We start from the raw sequence: 19321 nt of genomic DNA on the forward strand, positions 1-19321 counted from the left end.
TTTATCGAGAAATTGAAATTTAGTGGATTTCTTTTAGTACTCATGTGGGTGGGTTCAGACTTTTCATTACTTAGAATCAAGTGCCATGTTTTGTACCAGACAGATATCTTGTCTGTGTCATTTTGCAATTAGTTTTGATCTTATGATGAGTTTATGAAATGGTAAATGAGATCATCATTTGCAGACAATCTAAGAAGTCTGCTCAGATTGTCTCCTAAATCATTTATATAGATAAGGAACAGCAGAGAGCCTATAACACTTCCTCAGCAAACACCAGATATATGACTTTCTGTCAGTTACAATGAACTGTGATCTTTCTGACAGGAAATCACAAATCCAGTCCCACAACTTATATGATACTCCACAGATATGCAGTTCAATGGAGAAGTTGCTTTAGAGGAACTATTTAAAAAGCATTATGCAAATCTAAAAATATGGAATCAATTTGGCATCCCCTGTTGATAGTAGTCATTACTCTCTGAGAATAAAGAGCAAGTTATCTTTCACAAGAACCATATTTTCTGTATCTGTGTTGGCTGTTTGTCAATAAATTGTTCTCTTTGAGGTAACCCATAATGTTTGAACACAGTATATATTTCGAAAGCCTACTGCAAATCAACATTAGTGGTGTGGGTCTAGAATTCAGTGGATTACTCCTATTTTCTTTCATCAGTATTGGTGTGACTTGTACAACTTTCCAGTATTTAGGAACAGATCTTTCAACAACTGAGCCACTGTATATGATTGCCAAGTATGGAGCTATTGTATTAGTGTACTTGGAAAGGAACCTTTCCTGTATTAAATGATTTAAGCTGCTTCACTGGACTGAGGATATGTACTTTTAAGTTACTGATGTTTGCAGTTATTCTCAATTCAAATTCATGAATATTTACTTCATCTATTTTGGTGAAAGAGTTTCAGAAATCTGTGTTTAGTATCTCTACTTTAGTGGCACTGTCATCCATAACGTCACCATGGGTATATACAAACAGAATCTGTTTGGATTTTTTGCCAGATTTCAAGACAGAGCTTGGTTGTAGAAACTATTAAAAGTACCTTGCACTGAACTTCGTGCTGAATTTCAAGATTCTGTAAAACTTTCTGTATCTTGAAATTTAATATGCTTTTTCAATGCTTCTGCAACAGTGTTCTGATTTGTTTGGTATACCATGAGGAATCAGTTCCATATCTTACTAGTGTATTTGGTATATATCTCTCAATTGCCATCAATACTATTTCTTTGAATTTAAACCACTTCCAGTCTACATTTACAGAGTCAGATTGGAAGGAGTGGCAATTGTGTCATAGGAAGGCATCAAGCAAATTTTTGTCTTCTTTTTTAAATAGGTGTATTTTGTGTTTATTTTTGTTGGGTTTTGATGTTACGGTATTTAGTCTCGCTACAACCACCTTGTGGACACGAGTCCCTGTATCTGTTCTGATGCCTGCTATTTCCTCAGTATCATTTGTTGCAAAGAGGTCAAATATGTTTTCACAACAATTTATACTTCGAGTGGACTCCTGAAGTAATTGTTCCAAATAACTTTCTGAGAATGCATTCAGAACAACTTTGGACAATGTTTTATCCATACCACTGACTCTAAACATGTGCTTTCACCAACGTATCAATGATAGATTAAAGCCAGTCATCACCATCTATAATTGTGTGAATGGGGTAGCTACTTGAAATGAGACTCATGTTTTCTTTGAACTGTTCAGCAACTGTATCATCTAAGTATGTGTGTGTTTTGGGGAGGGGAATTGGAAAAAGGAACCAATTATTAATCTATTCCAGTTGTCAAGTATAATCTCTACCCATACTATCTCACTGGAACTATCTAAATCAATTTTACTACAAAGTAAACTACTTCTGACAGCAATAAACACTCCACCCCTAACTGTATGTAATCTATTCTTACTGAACATGGTTAGGTCCTTTGTAAAACAATTTAACTGAACTTATTTCCAGCTTTCCATACCTATAACAATTTGAGTTTCAGTACTACCTACTAGCGCTTGGAGCTCTGGTTCTTTTTCAACAGAGCTGTGACAATTTACAATTACAGTACCAATTGTTGCTAGGTCTACTTTCATGTGTTTATCCTTCACCTTTCTAGGCTGATTCCCTTTCTGTCTTTTCATGAGACCCCCTAACATTATTAAGGATTTTGCCTCCTGAAGATTTTGGCTCATCAGCACATATACTTAACCACTAACTGTCCCTTAGATTTTCAAAAATTGTATAGTAAATATGATCTTTAGTAGTCGATCTTCAGGTGAGCCAGCGTAGTGATGCATAGCCATTGATTGACAGCCAGTGGCTTTCATCTTTGTGTAGCCATGCCTTTTAAAGGTGACAGAGCTTAACTTGTGTTCTGTCCACCACTTCCTCCTTGATTGCTCTCAAAGTAAAACTGCCAGCAGGCTGTCAGTACAGTGCCATTGTCTTGGCCACAGCAGCCACCCACTGTCTCCCAATACTGATGCAACATCTTTTTATCTGCAGTAATTAGATTGCAGAGAGAGTGCCCAAGTTATGTTCAGAATTGTAAGTCGGATGATGGGAACATAGTCAAAAGTTCATATATTCAGAAATTGGACCAAATGGAAGAGCATTGAACATGTAATGGAAACTGAGAATGTCTCACCGAATTATGACAGACATTGGGATAAACACAGGAATTGGACAATAGATTTTAGGATGGCTACAGGAATGAGACACAAGATCTGTGCAAAGTAGAATGTAAATCACATAGCAAGACCTCAAATGAAACTCTCTTAGAAGAATCTCAGAATGAATTGCTTCCAGTAACCTCTGAATAATTGTGTTCAGAAATTTTGTTCCTGTTCCCCTAATCTTGTCCTCCAGGGTAATGAATTTTGTGTCATATCATCCTATCATTGGTGGGCTCAGTTTGCAGTGTGCCCTAATAAATGGGCATTGATCTGACAATCTTGTTCAGATGGTGTCAATCTCACTGATCTCACTTTGAAAAATAAAATCCCCAGATGACAGTCCAGACAGAACATGTGAATTCATGCCACATTCTCACAGTGACCTCATGTCATCTTGAGTCGCAGCACCAGAAACTGCCCACAGCGAATTCCCTGGTGGCTTACATGCCAGACTTTCTTGAGAAATGGCTATAGATGTTGCCAAGTATCTTTTCTCTGCATCCCTGCGTCACCAAGGAGGCTGCAGCTTAACAGTGGGTCCATTTATTCGTAATGGGAAGGCCTTTAACCTCTCCACTGCCTCAGTTCCTTGAGAACTTTATGACATGCCTTAGTTGTCAGTCAGTCCTTAAATGGACATCCCTTTCAGAGCAAAGCACATGTGACCTGCAGTTTCCAATTTCTGTGGCTTTGTGGAAAGTCTCATGAAAGCAAGGGCAGCGTAACTGGTACACTATTGTTTAGAGCATCGGGCTGCAAAGTAGTTTGGTTTTTATAACAAATCTTAAAGAGGATAAAATATTTTGTGAAAACATTCTTATGAAATAAAGAAGTTGTTTATTTTTCAGTGTAATTATACAAGTTAACTGTCAAAAATTCTTTCAACTTGGTTGGAACATATGAAATTTTGTGTTTGATTTAACTATAAATAAATATACAGGGTGTTACAAAATGGTACGGCCAAACTTTCAGGAAACATTCCTCACACACAAATAAAGAAAAGATGTTATGTGGACATGTGTCCGGAAATGCTTGATTTCCATGTTAGAGCTCATTTTAGTTTCGTCCACCTACGCTCAATGGAGCACGTTATCGTGATTTCATATGGGTACTCTACCTGTGCTGCTACAACATGTGTTCGTACGCTTCTCAACAACAGATTCGGTGACCGATGGATTGGTAGAGGCGGACCAATTCCACGGCCTCCACGCTCTCCTGACCTCAACCCTCTTGACTTTCATTTATGCGGGCATTTGAAAGCTCTTGTCTACGCAACCTCAGTACCAAATGTAGAGACTCTTCGTGCTCATATTGTGGACGGCTGTGATACAATACGCTATTCTCCAGGGCTGCATCAGCACATCAGGGATTCCATGCGACGGAGGGTGGATGCATGTATCCTCGCTAACGGAGGACATTTTGAACATTTCCTGTAACAAAGTGTTTGAAGTCACACTGGTACGTTCTGTCGCTGTGTGTTTCCATTCCATGATTAAATTGATTTGAAGAGAAGTAATAAAATGAGCTCTAACGTGGAAAGTAAGCATTTCCGGACACATGTCCACATAACATATTTTCTTTCTTTGTATGTGAGGAATGTTTCCTGAATGTTTGGCCGTACCTTTTTGTAAAACCCTGTAGATAGAAGTATTAAACTTGAAATTAAATTAAATATGTCCAAAAAAATTTGCTCCTAAGACCAAAATTTTACAAAAAAATTTTACAACAAATGCACACTAACATAAAAAAATATGACCTTACAATATTAAAGTGAAATAAAATTTTTGTTGTAAAATAAATTAGTAAGTCAGTTTATGATGATAATTTATTTAAAAATGAGATTAGCTAAATTATGAAATTTGATGTCATATTATGCCTGTTATTCAGGATGAAATATCAACAATATAAGGAAAAGATAGATTGCTACTCACTGTAAAGATGACATGTTGAGCTGCAGAATGGCACAACAAAAAGACAGTTACACAATTAGCTTTCAGCTAAAGCCGCCTTCAGAAAAGGATCCACACACACACACACACACACACACACACACACACACACACACACACACACACACACACAGATATATATATATATATATATATATATATATATATATATATATATATATATATATATATATATATGTGGATGGATATGTGTGTGTGTGTGCAAGTGTATACCCGTCCTTTTTTCCCCCTAAGGTAAGTCTTTCCGCTCCCGGGATTTGAATGACTCCTTACCCTCTCCCTTAAAACCCACATCCTTTCGTCTTTCCCTCTCCTTCCTTCTTTCCTGATGAGGCAACTGGCAGGTCGATAGACACACAAACATACACACAAAATTCTAGCTTTCGCAACCAACGGTTGCTTCAGCAGGAAAGAGGGAAGGAGAGGGAAAGACGAAAGGATGTGGGTTTTAAGGGAGAGGGTAAGGATTCATTCCAATCCCGGGAGTGGAAAGACTTACCTTAGGAGGAAAAAAGGACAGGTATACACTCGCATACACACACATATCCATCCGCACATACCCAGACACAAGCAGACTGTTTGGTGCTGGTTCTTGGGGTTGGTGGAAGAATTGGGGGTGTGTGAGGAAATGTAATGAGAAATCTATTTGCGGACTAGATTTGGGGGAAAGTCTTTGTGAAACTCACAGTATACTGGGCAAGGGAGCTTTTGTCACTGCAGATGTGCCATACCCATGTGGCCGGGCTGTATGGGAGGTATTTTTCAATGTAAAAGGAATAAGAGCTGTTGAAATGTGGTGCTTTTGGTGATTGGTGGATTTAATATGGACAGTGGTGTGGATGGAGCCATCAGGGAGGAGAAGGTCAAAGTCCAGGAAGGTGGCATGCAGGTTTGAGGATGAGCAGATGAAGTGGATGGGAGAGAAGGTGTTGAGTCTGTGGAGTGAGAGGATAGTGTGTCTTGGTTTTGAGTCTAGATCAACAAGATATCATTAATCAGGGTGTAAATGCTCCAGGAAAACCAGGAAATCCTGGAAAAACCTGGGAATTTTTTCATCTGGGAGAAAACCGGGAAAAATCCAGGAATTTTTAAGAATTATGGGAATTTTTCATTATTTTAGCTTTCAGTTAAATTTTTTTTAGTTTTGACTGGTAAGAACTGATCTCTAATAAAAAAATTTACTTTAGCCCATTACTGCAACATAAATGAAGGAAAAAAAAAATACATAAGTTTCAAAGGAAATGTGCCATTTTCAGCAACAAAACACAGCGCACACACAAGCGTCTGCCAACAGCAAAATGTGTCGAAGGCTTTAGGGCGAAGACTATGCGATTCGCTATCAACAAACTGCTTCCGATGGGCGTGATGTCACAACAGTTAATATTAGGTTCGTTTGAGCAGTTGCCAGTGGGCTTACGCGCATGCGCAGTTGAGTCGCGATTGAGCAATACCTTCTCCCGCTTCTAGCTACTTGAAATGCAGCTGTTAGCTGTATCTTAGGTAACTAGACATGAGCTGTATCAGCAGTAGCAATGAGCAGCCAGATGCTACACGGAAACATTTTTCTGGTGCACCCAAGCTGCCAGATTCGCGCATACGCAGAGTAGTCTAAGTTCTAGTGGGATGAGAGGTAGTCTCCACGTGAATCGTGTTTACGTTTAGTGATTTTGGCGCGCCTCAAGAACGAAATGGATTTTTGAGGCTGGGAGCTATAAAGTGAATTAAAATATTACATAATTATGGAAGGCAAAAATATGTAATTAGTCTCAGTTTTCTGATTTTATTTTATTTCCAGGTTTTTGGCAGTCGGGTATTAATTGCCTTGCTGAACAATTAAGTTATTTTTGTCAATTTGCTAAAAAAAATTTGGCGTTAATTAATCTTTTCCGCAGAGGTAGTCAATTTATTTGAAGCACTATTGGCTAGTGTCAACTATTTGCAGTATTTCAAGTGCACGTTGTTATCTTTTGCGATGTATGGCATTATGCCATAGAACTAAACATGAGATAATACAGTACTGGCACTTCAAGAAAATTTGCATCTGAAAACCACACAGAAAAGTTTAATATCAGCTTGGGGCCTACTTCTTCGTGAATCTGGACATATGAATGTGCTCTTTAAGTCAAATTATGGATTTTAACATGGTTTACGAAATTCCGATGCTCTTGGAGTATCCTCGATGTCCTGTTTCGTGTATGATGTAATGTAAGATCTCTTAATACCATATACGTATGAACATATGGGCAACCTACTTCATCGTGGTTGCGCAGGCACAGTAATGCCGTTTTCTGGCGCTCTCTGACAACTGCGGAAACGAGTTCTACCAGGTCGCGGGAAAATATTGCAATTGGTCATTTGAAAAGCATTACTTTCAAAGTACATCTCATTTTACATGATATGAGTTATGTTAAGGGTGCAAACGAGCTTTGAATTTCTTAAATCGCAGTACGTTTGATTTTGATTTAAAGCTTAATACTTTGAGGGCCAGCCACTTAGAATAATTAAGAGCCCAGAAGACCAGACATTTACGTCATTACTTAAAATTGTACCGGCACATTTGTGTGATGTATCAAAGTGTAACACATGCATAAAAGACAAATATTATATGTTTAACCGTAGATCTTCTTGTAGCTACACTATGTACATTAATTTTCCTATTTGTATGTTTGTGTTACTTAACAGTGATGTTACTATAGGTTCACTACATCACGTGTCCTGTGCTCTGAATCACTACTTTTACATGCGACACAATTTTGCAAAAAACAAAAACTGAATTTCGGAAACCGTTTTTCGCTGGCGTGTTTACATGTGAAGGTCTGAAGCGGATTTGCTAGCCCAGTTAACTACAGCGTCTGGAAAACAACAGATGTAATTTATGATTTAGTCAGCACAATCGCTATTTTTCTTCTGTTAGACGAGGTGCAAACAGCTTCAGTCTAATATTTCTGCTTATCCTTCACTGTACAAAAAGCCACTCCATCAGTACTAGCTGAAATTTTTAAAAACAAAACGAAACATGACAGTCCAAGCACTTTTCAATACCGGCTGCATTTTCATGCAGTGAAAATCGATTGCAGAACTGGAAAACCAACAACCAGAAGCGTATTTCCAGAATCAATTTTGAAGTGTTTACTTGACCACCCAGGAGCGGTATTGGGAGATCGACTTACGGAATCCAGTTTTGGGAGCCCCATGTAAACGCGATGAATATCTGCTATCATCGGCTCATGATATCACGTGACATGAGCTATGAGTGGCTTACAAAAGCGCATCGCAATCTTGATTTCAATGCTTCAGAAACTAACATTCTGTATTTTGTGATTTGACTATAATACGAAAATGTGCAGCATATATGTTGCTGCAAATCAAAGACCCTTCCAAAACACATTTTTTTTCAGGGGTTCGTTTCCTAAAGTGGCGGGAGGCCCTACGCCAGTGTACAAAATCTTACCCATTCAAAGGATTGATAAGTTTTATGATCCCGAGGAAGAGTGTTCTGTCACTTAACAAGGAAAAAGCTTATTTTCACGTGGGAGAAAGTGTATTTTTTTAATTGTGAAATCCGGGAAAAACCCGGGATTTTTTTTTTCCTTGTCTGCATATACACCTTGTTAAAATAATCTGAACCAGATGAGGGATTTGGCATGTTTGGAGGCTAGGAAGGTCTCCTCTAGATGGCACATAAACAGGTTGGCATTGGAGGGTGCCATGCAGGTGCTCGTGAATGTGCCATGGATTTGTTTGTATACCTTCCCTTCAAAGGATAAGTAGTTATTGGGATAAACTTAGTAAGGTGTATGAGGAACAAGGTAGTGGGTTTGGGGTATGAAGGATGCTGGGAAAGCTAGTATTCAAAAGCCTTAAGTCTATGGGCATGAAGGTTGTTGGTTTATAGGGAAGTGGCATCAACAGTGATGAGTAGGGGTCTACAAGATAAAGGGATGCTTATGGTGGAGAGTTGGTGAAGGAAGTGGTTGGTATCTTGAATGTGGGAGGCTAGATTATGGGCAATTGGTTGGAGATGTAGGTCAGTGAGTGCCAAAATTCTTTCTGTGGGTGCACAAACCAGCTACAGTGGGGTGACCAGGATTGCTGGGATTGTGGATTTTGGGGAGCACGCGGAAGGTGTGTGTGCACTGGCTGTCATAGGGATGAGGAGGAATATGGATTCAGGGGAGAGGTTTGGCAAGGACATATGGCATAAAGCAGCGATTGAAGGTTATCTTGGACTACTGGGTTGGGATCACTGTGACTGTATTTATAGGTGGAGGAGTCAGATAACTGACAGAGACCTTCTGTCAGGTAGTCACTGCAATTCATAATGCAGTGGTGGAACCTTCATCTGCAGATATGGTGAGTAGACCAGGATCTGTTTTGAGGTTGTATATGGCTGTCCTGTCTTCTGCTGAAAGGTCGGTGGTTTGAGGAAGGACCTGGGGAAGGATAGTGAAGCCAAGTTGGAGGTAAGGAATTACTAGAAGGTGTCTGGGGGTCACCCAACAGTTTCTGCCCCGTATGTCCTATCATCTACTCCCTATTCTTATCCCTTCACCATCTTTGTATGCTGCCCTGTGCTAATGCACCCACTTGCCGTTTCCCTTCCCTGCTCCTCTCCTTTTATGCCCCCTCACCACTTCCTGATCCCGCAGCCTCCCGATGCTGTGCCTATTGGCATCTAGTCCCCGCACGATCCACCAGATAGCAGTCCACCTCCACTCCTCTCACCTGTGCCCTGCTATCCCTTTTCCTTTCTCACCCCATCCAGACGGCTGCTTCCATTCTACACAATTGCATTGCACTCCGAGCTGCCAGATATGGTGGTCATGTTTGCGTGAGCTATGCTTGCGTACATGCGTACGTGTGTGTGTGTGTGTGTGTGTGTGTGTGTGTGTGTGTGTGTGTGTCTTTTTTATGAAGAAGCCTTTGGCCAAAAGCTAGTTGTGTAACTGTCTTTTTGTTATGCCTGTCTGAAACTCAACATGTCATCTTATGGTGAGTAGCAATCTATATTTTCCTTATATTGTTGTTATTAACATTATCAGGACATACTTAACTAAGATTTTTTTACATCTTCCTTTTTACTTCAATTTATGAACTCTGACAGTCAGTATACAATGAATGCCTAGTGCAAAATTCTCCCACAAATCAGATTTATTACTTTTTGCCACCATAGTTCACACAAACAAATGAACTTGAAAGTAATTTTAATGACAAAGATAATGCTATTTTTTAAACTGTGATTTGATATTTCAAGTAACAGTATCACCAATTCACATATAATTACTCTCTCAAACACTAAAGATCCATGAAAACTGATGGTAGGAAAAGTAAAATTGAGAATACTGAAGACATGAATACAAGAACTTCGGTTCCAGAAACACCAAATACAGTGTTACACAAGTAGCTTGATAGATTATCAGAAAGAACTAGCTGAACAGAGTTCCCTGATGCAACAAATCCATATGTCTAATACTACAGGTAGCTTGTTTGTAAGTACTAGGATGTATGGAAAAATTAATTATTTCGCTGTGAATTTTTGTCTGTTTCTGCTTAAGGGTAACTTTCAAGGACATAAAAAAGCACTTTGTTCTAAATTTGTAATGTATCATCATTGTTTCCAGCTCCACAGTCATTAATTGCCAATCTGAAAGTTTAAACTCCCTTTAACTCATTACTAACATGACAGGTATTGACAATTTCTGTATATCCAGTGCCTAATGACATGCCTGCAAAGAACATCATTAAAAGTTTTTATGTTTAGTGACAATCTGGTAGTTGCAGGTGTAAAGGAAGGCAGATACTTGTATAATACAGGCAATCGTGTTTTAGTCGTACATGCACTACATTTTGCATGAGCTTTTAATCAAGGAATGTTCTGTAGCTAACAGAGATTTAGTGTAATTACTCAATAATATTGCTATTCAAATTAAATATGTTTCTGGTGTCACAAATATAGAAAGTTTAACTTGTGTCTTTGTCAATGGTTACATTTTAATGTATTTCAGTTTTTTTGTTTATTACTGATGCCTTGTAATTTTACAGATATAAGAGGCCGAGCATCATCAGAACTCGAAGCTCGCTCTGGCTGCAGCCTCAATAAATATTCCACAAACCTTTCAAGATCTCGTTCTGCTCAGTCTCTAAAGCTCCTCGGTGATACTGCTACTCAGGATGACAAGATGACCATATTGGCACAACTTTTCTGGCTTTCTGTATCTCTTTTGGAATCTGACTATGAACATGAATTTCTACTCGCTTTGCGGTTGCTAAGTCGTGTGCTCCATCGTTTACCACTAGATAGGCCAGACGCCCGTGATAAAGTTGAAAAATTGCAAGCTCAGCTCAAATGGCCTGCCTTTCCAGGAGTTCATGCTCTCTTGTTGAAGGTATATTTACACAGTTTGGGTTATATGTAAAATAATGTATATGAAAATTAAGTATGTAAGTTAATTATTCTTTCTTGCAGGGCTGCACAAACCCAAACACATATGAGCCAGTTGTGACTCTGTTGTCACAGTTTACACAGCTTTTAGATTTGCCTGTTGTTGATCCAACTCAAAGCTTAGCATTCCCTATGAATGTTATGGCCTTGTTACCATACATGTTACTGCATTATGAAGATACAAATGACTTGTGCATTAGAAGTGCAGAAAATATAGCTCAGGTAAGGGTAACAAATTCTGTATACTGTTGATCGAATTAGTGCTATTTGTGAAAATTGAAACTGATTGATTGAGTGTTAAATACAGTAAACAAAGTTTACCTTCTTTTAATTCTTGTAGTTTCCACCATAAGAACTCAAAAAAATTCAAAGAGAGAAAAATCCCATGGAATTTCACTTGTTGTCCTATACTACATTCATCAGTTTCCCAGCTTCATTCTTTATGCGTATGTGCAAAGTCTTACATGATGGAGAACCATAATATTTTATGAACTTAGGCTTTCTTTCAGAATGTTTGCTTTTACTACTCTCTCTTTCGCTAGTCATAGTCAGTGCCTGTAGCAATTTTCTGTTTTCATCTATATACCAAATATGATATCATTTATGTTTCCCTCTCTGTCCTAATGATGACATGTTTGAGCTTGCAGGCTGTTCTCTTACCTCCATCCTCTTAAATATATAGAGCCTTCAAAAAAAATCCCATACTGTTAAAGGAGGTAAAAAAGGCCTCAGATCATATGCCCAAAAACAAATACTTGTTGAAATATCAGGTAGGTTTACGTGCATTGGTAAAGTCAGCACTCAGTGGTGTAGGCTGTCTTCCTGTCAAAATTTCTTGTTCATTAGTTGTGGGTTGTGTTTGTCTCTGTTTTTTGTCCTGAGATTGTGATGTTGTTGACAACTATCTTCTACATCAAGTATTTTTTACTTTCCGTGTTGACGTTATCCTGGCATCAGACAAGAATGAGTGATTCCATGGAGTCTTGTTATTCTGTGTGGGAAATGACAGGTATGGTTTTCTTCTCCAGTTTAGCTGACAGCTGACAGCTACTCCAGACTGCAACAACACCATGCCACATTACAGTTCTGCCACTCGATTATAAGTCAGAGTGCTGAAGCACTATAGTTCACAGCTTGTATTTTATTTACAGATGAGACATTATTCACACAGTGTGTTATAAAAAATTACCAAAACAACACCATGAGGCAAATGCTACAGTAGTCATATAGTAAAGCCTTTAGGTTCACTTTAATGTCAGTGCATGGGCAGAAATTGTGAGTGACCAGTACTACCAAAACACTTGTTTTGAGACAAATAAATAGGTGCTGTTTACTACCAACTTCTGCACAACATATTACCGGTTCTATTGGAAAATGTTGCCCCTGCAGATAAGACTTATACACAACAGGGCATGCCTTATATGACAGTACCTAACACAGATGTTTAATGAGTGATACATTGGTTGAGAAGGTCCACCAGCAGTAGATTTCTGGATATTGGGGCATTTAAAAGTATTGATGTATTCCACATCCATCAGCAACATGCAAATGTTACATTATTGTGTGTTCTAGACATGTGATCTAATCTGAGGCTTACCAGGTGAGTTCGCAGTAGTTCATGATTCTTTGAAGAGGAGGAGGAGGACTGAAGGATGTGAGAGAATGAGTTGTAACCACCAAGAGAGAGAGGGCTGTAACGAGTCCCATATCTCAACACGTATTTGTTTCTGATCGTAAATTATCAAACGTTTTGTTCTAGTTTTCAGTATTACTTCCTCCTCTAACAATATGAGACCTTTTGTTGGAACACCCTGTACAATAACATTTCAAAATGGAATGTCATCAATCAGTCAAAGATAAAAACTATTGCAGGATCTTGAAAGACAGATACTAAATGTGGCTTACATTCAAGTGTCCTGAATACAGAGGTAAGGAGAGAATGGTGGGAAATGAAATGTTACAAGTATTGTTAATATAGGAAATATTTTCATATTTTCCAGATATGACTCCACAATCTTAGTGACCTTAATGAATAATACCATCTAGATAACTTTAGGATTTTTTTTATTACATTACCTCCACAATACAGGTTTCGTCTCTTGTCATCTTTGGAAAAAATTTAGAATGTCAGAAATAAAGTTCGGAATGTGTATGTCTGTATAATATGTATAAATAATATGTAGTAAATCATATGCCAAAGCAAGGGGTCATTGATTTGGAAGGAAAGCACTCATGATCCTAGGTTAAGGGAATAAAGGAGAGACAAACAAGGTGTCACCACTTCGTCTGATGTCTCATAAAAATTTACAAACTAATAAATTGCTGTTAGCTGTTGGTGACCAATTCTGTGAGACATAATAATTGATTTTTTTTACATGTGATGCAAAATTGAATATCCAATTTACATCTATTTAAATAGTTTACTTTATTTCAATATTGTCTTACTGAAATATATTTATTTAATGGGGTGTCCATAAGAGACTGTCCCTGATATAAATTTTAATAGTATCAACAGTAAATGTCATAGAGTGTTGATTCAAGGTGACATTTAAAGAGTAAGTCAAACAGCTGTATGTGAGAACATGTGTGAATACTGATTTGTTATTTTCCTGCTTGCAGCACCATGCATGCACAATGGCAACTCCTGAATGTAAAGCATTTTGTGTTCTGCAGTTTACTAAGGGTGAATCTGTAAATTCAGTTAAACATGCATTTCACTTAAAGTTTGATTGTGGTCCCACATGTGGCAACATCATCTGCTGATGGTACAATCAATTCGATATGACTGGATATGTGTGTGAAGGGAAAAGTATGGGATGACAAAAAGTGTCTGAAGAGGATGTTGAGCGCGTTGTGGAGCATCTTACCTTTGCAGTCCTAAGAAGTCTGTTCAGAATGCAAGTCGGGAACTTCATTTCCCAAAAATGATAGTGTGGGAAGCTTTAAGAAAATGTTTACACATTCATCCATACCAGTTACAGTTGTACATGCTTTAAAATGAGTCCCCTAAATTAAACATTTTTTGTGCTGTGTCCTGAGATCAGGTGCACAAATAATTTTTTCTCTGAAGCTATCGTAACAGTGGTGGCTTATCAGAATATGTTGCAATAATGGCTCTTTTTCCCAATTAGAAAGTGAACCTGAAAATTTTGTGTGTCAGCAAGATAGAGCCCCTCCCCATGGGCACTTTTTTTATGAGAGTGATTGAGTGTTGAAATCTCTGAATCTAGGATTGATTGTAATGGTCAGTGCAACAGAGCTCTTTTCTGCCAACCTCCATGTTCAACTGGCCTCACACAAGCATTTTTTTCCTTTGAGGCTTTATAAAAGATCATATGTATGTCTGCTACTGCTGAATGATTTGCCAGAATGGACGCACAGAACTGAGGCTGTTGTTTCGATTGCTCCAGACTTTTTAATCAAAGTGTGGGAAGAACTGGATTTTTGGTTGGATGTGTTCCATATATTAAAAATGCACGTATTGAACATTTTTAAGAATAACTAGATAAGTTTACGTTCAGTTTAATGTATGATTTGTTGTAAATAGTCTAAATTAAACCATTATAATGTACCATTGAAATGGGGACATTCTTTTATGGACACCCTTAATTATGTACTAGTAAGGATTGTAGTGAGTTATATACTTAGTTAAGAAAATTTCACTGTCAAATTTATTTGTGAATTACTGTCTCCAGGTTAGCACAGAAAAAAGTAAAAAACTCGAGAATTTGGGCACTGTAATGACTCTTTATAGTCGCCGGACATTCAGCAAGGAAAGTTTTCAGTGGACAAAGTGTGTGGTCAAATACCTCTACGATACTTACGGGCATCTTAGCCTCTCTATGCTGTCATTTCTTGTTGAGGTAGGTTTTAATTGTTTTAATGCTAATGTAGGCCAGAGCTTAAGCACAGCTGAAATTACTGATTGGCCCTGCATTAACAAAATCTTTCCAAGTACACTTTTCCGTTATTGGTTGATCATATCAATTGTTTGTGACTGTTGGCTTTAAGTATTAAAGTTTCAGTAATGAATGAGAAAATAAGTTAAAACTTCATCTATTTAATTTTCAGTTATCTGACAACTGAAAAGAATGATGATATTTATTCGACTGATTAAAACTGTATAAAATGTTATATCAAAGTCAGAAAATTAGGTGGTGAATAGATTGCTAATTTTTAACTGCTTCATTGTTTATTATTGACTGTTTGATGTTAAATGTTGAAATATTAGAATTCAAATGATTGCAGTGGTGTGGCCATATGTAACGATTTCTTTTAAATCAGATACCAAAAAGATATTTTAGAAGTACTGTACCAGGCAAACAACCTAGAGATAGGTCTTGTGGTATTTAGAAGAAAAAAAGACATTGACAATAGGTGCACACATATTAGTTGTATGATAAGCCAACCTGAAAGGGATGCATATACAGCTGTCTCCAGCTTCATGAACGGATATTTAATGATGGTGATAATGATGATGATGATGACGATATATCTAATGATTAATCTACACAGATACTTATACCATTAAAAGTACAGTGGCAGTTATGTTTTTCCTTGAAAGCCCGGAAACTACCATGAAAATAAAAGACAGAAATCATAGATGACAGGTGTCAATTGTTCACATGTCAATATTGGCAGTATCCTGTATCACAACACTGCCTTTCATCTGATATCGCCCAATAAATCTACTTGTAACAAGAACCCTCAAAATCCTGCTCCCTCATAATAATATCCAGTCACAGTGTGAGTTCCATATTACCCTTATTATGTATTAATAATTGAAGGGAGAGGCAGTAATGAGTGAAATTTAAAATTTTCACAGTGAATTGAATGTTCAAAGAAATTGCATCTGGTCATTGTCAATTATGCTCCTTGATATTTTGATTGGGCATTAGCCAGTCATCCTCAAGTGAGCCACCAGAGACTGGTGAAGATGTTCTCCCATTCCACAGCCGGTTAGCACACTGTGAGTACTCCACACATGTGGCCAGAATCGTGGCCACAAACTGATCACATTACCTGGCAGCACCACCTTCACTGGTGGATTGTAGAACTCTGCTATCCTCAGTTTATATTTCGGAAATGCAATTGTACTTATACCTTTGTATCTGTATCATATATATGTTTGTTGACAATGTATTTGTTGACATGTTAACAATGTGACTGATTAAGTACTGTAACTAGGGGCTTTCTTTGGTATGTTCAATAACAGAGTGGTACATCATGTAAAATCATGAAACACAGTAAGATAAATAATTGTAGTTTATATTTAGGAAATGCAATTGTACTTTTATATACCCTTGTGTCTGTATCATATATATGTATTTGTTGACAACACCCTTACAATCTGTATTGTCTACAGATGGATAGAGAAATAAATAAAAAAATAAAGGTTGACATTTGCCATGGCCATCAGTGTACTCTGTCATCTTTGATTAGAGAAAATTGTGGAGATGGTAATGTTGCATGCATTATCCAACTGACAGCCACTGTGAGAATTCATCAAATTTTCTGCCATATGTATTTCCACAGATTCTTTAATAACAGAGTCCCAAAAAAAAGTTGCTGTGGGCAAAATTGTTGTTTCAGCATACTCCATTGAATGTCAGCATGAGCTGTTATGTCAACAAAAATAACCAATTTTTGAAAATATAATGTGATTGGATAGATAAAAAATCAACTCACCAGGAAGCGGCAGGAGAAAACTCCCAGGTGGGATGAGAAGGAAAGACTGGTTGTTGGATTTGCTCATTTTCATCCCATCCATTAAGTCTTCCCTGACACAGGGTCCCCCTCCCCCCTCTTCCTTCCACCTGTGGGTCCAGGGGTTAGAATAGGCCCAAGGTATTCCTGCCTGTTGTAAGAGGTGACACTTTTCAGTCCTGTAAGTTCAGGTCCCATTTTACGGTCTGACCTGCCACTTTCCAAACTCTACAGAAGTGCGGGCCATATGGGGAAGGACGCCTTACATGGTGTATGAGTTATCCATAGTGCCCTTAGATTTGATCTCCTGAACCTCTTGTCATGGCTTAGCATCTACAACTGCAATTCAACTATTTGGGCGAGGACACTTTCCAGGGTATGTCATCATCTTCGGTTGCCTCCTGTCCTCTTTCACACCTATGACAATATTGGATTTCTCTGTGTCCAATATCCAGCACGGTAGCCAGTCCATTGTGGTGGGGCTATCATGTACCCATTTGGTGGTAGCCCCCTGACAACACAGGGGTCCCACTGCTGCTGCCTGAGCTGTAAACTCCTCACATATGCCAAGGAGTAGATGCCTGTCCTCCTTGGGCATCAGGAATCCGAGCAGCAGCCATCGTGCCAGGTGGCCCTTGCTGTGGCTGGGTGGCACACGTGGGTAGATCCCCTGTTCGGAGTGGGTGGCATCAGGGCGGATGACCCACAATGAAGTGGACTAAATCATTTCTTGCTGATGACCGTACGGTGCCAGCAGTCTCTAAGAGGGGCAAGGTCGAGTACAATGCTGACAGATATGACGGTAAATCGTTTCCCACCCTTGCTACACATTGGAGAAACATAGGGCTACAGAAAGAACAGAGCCATATTCGCCTCGGTATTTAGTCTGTAGCTGAATGGACAGGAACTCCTTTCTACCTATGAAGCTTCAATTTTTTGTTGGAACATCTTGAGGATAAGTTTGGGGAAGTGACTGCACTGTCCAAGGTGAGAAGCAGTGCAGTCTTAATTCAGACAGCATACCCAGCCCAGTCGTGGGCGTTACTCACTTGTGACCGGCTGGGTGATATTCCTGTTTCCATCACTCACCATAAAAGCCTGGACATGGTCCAGGGGATTATTTTCCATCAGGACTGTGGATGTCCACCGCATCGAGATACTCAATGTGTGCCTCCTCCCACTTGTATCAACTGTGGAGAGTAGCACTCCCCCTGCTCGCGAGACTGCGCAGTACTGTAAAAGGAGCGGAAAATCATGGGTTACAAGACCCTGGTCCGGTTGACTTACCAAGAGGCTAAACATAAATTTGAACAATTATACCCCATTCAGTTGATATCCACATATGCTGCAGCTACGTTACCATCGCCGTCACAAGTACCAGTCATATCACACTCTGTGTCACGAACAGTGGGCCCTCCCGGCCTCCAGAGTACATCCGCCCCCTTGGTGGTAGGGGGAAAATCTCCTTCCATTGCTCCCAAAGTACCTACTTCAGGAGCAAGCCGCCCCCCCCCCCCCCCAAAATGCAGGGGGACATCAATCCTCTCCCCCCTGCTGGAGAAGCAATAGTCTCCTCCAGCTCCTCTTGTGCAGAAGGGGTCCCTTAGGACCCTCTCTCCAAAGGTCTCCACTAATGCCACAGCAGACACTTGCTAGTGGCTAAAGGAGCCAAGAGCTGCTGGATGAAGAGCTTCACGGTCTTCCTCCATGCCTGAAGCTACTTCAGATAAGTCCTTCCAGCAAGCCCCTAAAGAGAAGAGAGAGGGCAAGCAAACAAAGAAGTCTGCTAAGAAAAAGGACCCTCTGGTGGCCGTAATACCACCATTCCCTATCAGTTCTGCTCCTGAGGATGAGATGGAGATCTTAGCATCCCCTGAGGACCTGGATCTCCCTGATGCCTCATCCACAATAGGAATGGACACAAATACTCAGTCAGTAGCAGCAGGTGACCCTGACGCGTAACTTGCCTCCTTGTGTGCTTCATGCCTTCCCACCCTCACGATAATGTCATCCTCTAGTGGAATTGCTGTGGTTTTTTCCACGACCTGGCTGAGCTATGGCAAGTCTTAAGCTTTACACCTGCTTTCTGCATTGCCCTCCAGGAAACCTGGTTCCCAGCAATGTGGACCCCAGCCCTCTGCGGCTGTAGGGGATATTACAAGAACCATAGCGACTATAATAGAGTGTCAGGCAGAGTTTTTGTCTATGTCCTGAACTCGGTATGCATTGAACCTGTGCCCCTTCAAACCCCTCTTGAAGCTGTGGCTGTCAGGATAAGGACGACACAAGAAATAACTGTCTGCAACGTATATCTCCTCCGGATGCTGCAGTACCCCTGAACGCATTGGCTGCACTGATTCAACAACTCCCTAAACCTCTCCTACTTTTGGGAGATTTTAATGCCCATAACCCCATGTTGGGTGACACCGTGCTTACTGGCTGAGGCAGAGATGTCGAAACTTTACTGTCTCAACTTGACCTTGACCTCTGCCTCTTAAATACTGGGGCCCCCACACATTTGAGTGAA

The 19321-nt window shown here is 39.4% G+C and overlaps 1 protein-coding gene across 1 annotated transcript in view; it reads left to right on the forward strand.

The window, feature by feature from the left end:
- The window catches only part of LOC124598646 (protein furry), a 1150963-nt gene that overhangs the window by 1031502 nt on the left and 100140 nt on the right, over positions 1 to 19321 (forward strand). Inside the window, exons 38-40 of the mRNA XM_047136016.1 lie at positions 10689 to 11032; positions 11113 to 11310; positions 14784 to 14951. Of these exons, the coding sequence (XP_046991972.1) occupies positions 10689 to 11032; positions 11113 to 11310; positions 14784 to 14951 (710 nt within the window). The remainder of the gene's footprint in view (positions 1 to 10688; positions 11033 to 11112; positions 11311 to 14783; positions 14952 to 19321) is intronic.

The sequence above is a fragment of the Schistocerca americana genome, chromosome 1 (assembly GCF_021461395.2).
Source record: "Schistocerca americana isolate TAMUIC-IGC-003095 chromosome 1, iqSchAmer2.1, whole genome shotgun sequence".
NCBI lineage: Eukaryota > Metazoa > Arthropoda > Insecta > Orthoptera > Acrididae > Schistocerca > Schistocerca americana.